Genomic DNA, 2,500 nt, shown 5'->3' with positions numbered 1-2,500 from the left:
ATTCAACCTGAGAACGGATTTTACCTGCAAAATACACACCGGACTATAGATTAACATTTCTAATTTTTTTAAGCTGTAATTGTTTGGGTGGTATCAGCATGATCATCATATTGATTCAGAATAGTTAAGAGGGCCTTGCCGCGGCAATTTGTCTTTAATTAAATTTTTTTTTGAGGGTTTGCGTAATGAAGATGGCATCTCGTTCCACACCCTTTCACCTACTCGCGAATAGGCTTTGTACTGAATTTCAACCCGAGATTTCTTTATGTTTAAACTTTGGGCTGCGAGGACAGAGTATTGTAGAAGTGCACTCTTCTGGTATTTGTGAAATGGATTTATTCTGAGTGTGACATGCTTAGTTAGTTATTTCCCATGTTACAGTTTCAGCATTTCTGTCATCCGAGATTTTCTCTAGATCATTCACCATTTGTGCAAGCCAGGCGGAGCCTGATTCAACAGAGTCAAATCAATTTTCCCTACCCACCCTCCGTATTTTTGCTTTCTTGTGGATGACGTGTGTCCCCTCATCTTTGCTGGGATTATGTCTTCTATATTTGGGTATGTCCTAGGTTACCATGCTGATTTTCAATAAACGTTTTATCCCAAGAGGGCTTGCATGGCCAAAATATCCAAAACATATCAGCTTGGTATTATTTGTGTCCCAGCAAACGGAGCTCGCCCAGAGCAATGCCTTGCCAACAATATCAGTCAGACTGTATGGAGTATGAAGCATAAAAATCTTTTATTTCCTCTGGGCTAATTTTCCTTTAATATTAACTAATTCATCTTTGTACAAATAAATTATACTGTTCTTAAAGACTGTATACTTAAAAAGTCACTGGGTTGAATTAAATTTCATGTTAGATTCCATAGTTTAATACTGCGATTAAAAAGGAGGACTGATAGGTAATTGATTTACAGAAGGGCGTTTCCAGACACTTTATATCTCTAGATCAGGATCGTCAAGTACGTCTATGGCTTACCCTCATAATAAAACTAATGTCGACGGCTATCGATGAGAATTCCAAGATATTTAACATATTCCTTTTGTTCAAGGGAACATAATTTTCTTTTTCCATTATCTTTATAACAATTTCCATTTAGCGAATCAACCTTTCTTGGTTGGGTCGAAATATAACATAGTATTTAAAGTTAATCTGCTTAACGTTAACCAGTCATGTACCCTTGCAAGTTCTCTGTTTACACTCGTGGGATTAAGCTATGCTAACAATTGTTCCGCAATACTGCTGCTTGCACTGGAATTGTCGAAACGGTGCATTCTTAACTGTTCATTTCAAAAGCATTCTGAGCCATTTCCTCATTTCAATTTACAGGGAAAATTCACCAAAAGTTGTCAAGTTCAATTTAAAAACAAATAAACTCGAAGCAGAGATTACCTTGAGCGGATTTACACAAAGAAGAAACGGCTATCGATGGTGTGGAGGGTACTGTGCAGTAGACCTGGCTGTCGATGAACAGGGCCTGTGGGCTTTATGGGGTGATTCGGACAATTCGAGACGGCTATATGCGCAGAAGATCGATGTCGTGAAAAACGTGGTAACTCGCTCATATGCCTTATCCACTGGTAAGTCATTTGATTCATTTTCTGGCTCGTATTAGACAATTACGTACAATTCGCGTTAGCGACATTTTCAACGTCAGCGCGTAGTCATTTTGGTGCCTCAAAACCAATTCCCTGAGAATAGACCTCTATTCCTACCCAAGCAATTCCATTTTCAAGGCGAAAATTTGACGCAAGAAATGACACAACTTCATTAGTCATGCACTTGTCTTAAAGAAGACTGAAAACTCAATGCTTGAAATCAGCATAGGATTCAAACCTATGAGAACGCGATTGCGCGACACATTGCAGTCACCCACTGAGCTCTAAAGCCATCTGGCACTTAATGTACGTGTTCCTTTCTATACCAGATGTCTTTAACGTATCAGACAATAAATTCGTCTATACGAATTTACGACTATTGGTATTTCCAGCGTTGAGCTATGAAAAATATTTCACTCGATCGCTGCTGTCACTATTGTCTCCTCGCGGTCATGTAATATCGCCCATTTCTTTCTTTCACAGAGGGTATGAATACAATGGGCAATGCTTTCGTTGCTTGTGGAATTATTTACACAATTGACGAGTACAACCCCAGGGAAACCACAATCAACTTTGCGTACGACACCAAAACGGGACGGACCTGGAACCCCAACATAAAGTTCACCAACCAGTATGGCTACAACTCCATGGTGGATTACAATCCAACGGAGAAAGTGCTGTACGCTTGGGATAACCAACGTCTAGTTACATATCCTCTCACTTTTGAGGAACGGCAGCAATGAGCACGGCAAGTTGAAAATGCTGAAAGAGCGAAGTGGCTAATAACCGTATGCATCTATATTTTCACTGTTCGAAAGTTTTTGGTGTGTCCTTTAAGAGATTTTTCTTTTGGACTTTAGTTTGATAAACGAATGCAGAACAATAATAACAGAATCG

The 2,500-nt window shown here is 39.3% G+C and overlaps 1 protein-coding gene across 1 annotated transcript in view; it reads left to right on the top strand.

Annotated features, from left to right (window-relative positions):
- LOC137996405 (olfactomedin-like protein 2A) overlaps positions 1 to 2,500 on the top strand; it is a 12,377-nt gene that overhangs the window by 9,557 nt on the left and 320 nt on the right. The window contains exons 7-8 of the mRNA XM_068841783.1: positions 1,335 to 1,585; positions 2,087 to 2,500. The exon at positions 2,087 to 2,500 is cut by the window's right edge and continues 320 nt beyond it. Of these exons, the coding sequence (XP_068697884.1) occupies positions 1,335 to 1,585; positions 2,087 to 2,346 (511 nt within the window). The 3' untranslated portion in view covers positions 2,347 to 2,500. The remainder of the gene's footprint in view (positions 1 to 1,334; positions 1,586 to 2,086) is intronic.

The sequence above is a fragment of the Montipora foliosa genome, chromosome 3, assembly GCF_036669935.1.
Source record: "Montipora foliosa isolate CH-2021 chromosome 3, ASM3666993v2, whole genome shotgun sequence".
Classification (NCBI taxonomy): domain Eukaryota; kingdom Metazoa; phylum Cnidaria; class Anthozoa; order Scleractinia; family Acroporidae; genus Montipora; species Montipora foliosa.
Note: the sequence above shows the minus strand (reverse complement) of the source record. Positions and strands in the feature narration are given on the sequence as shown.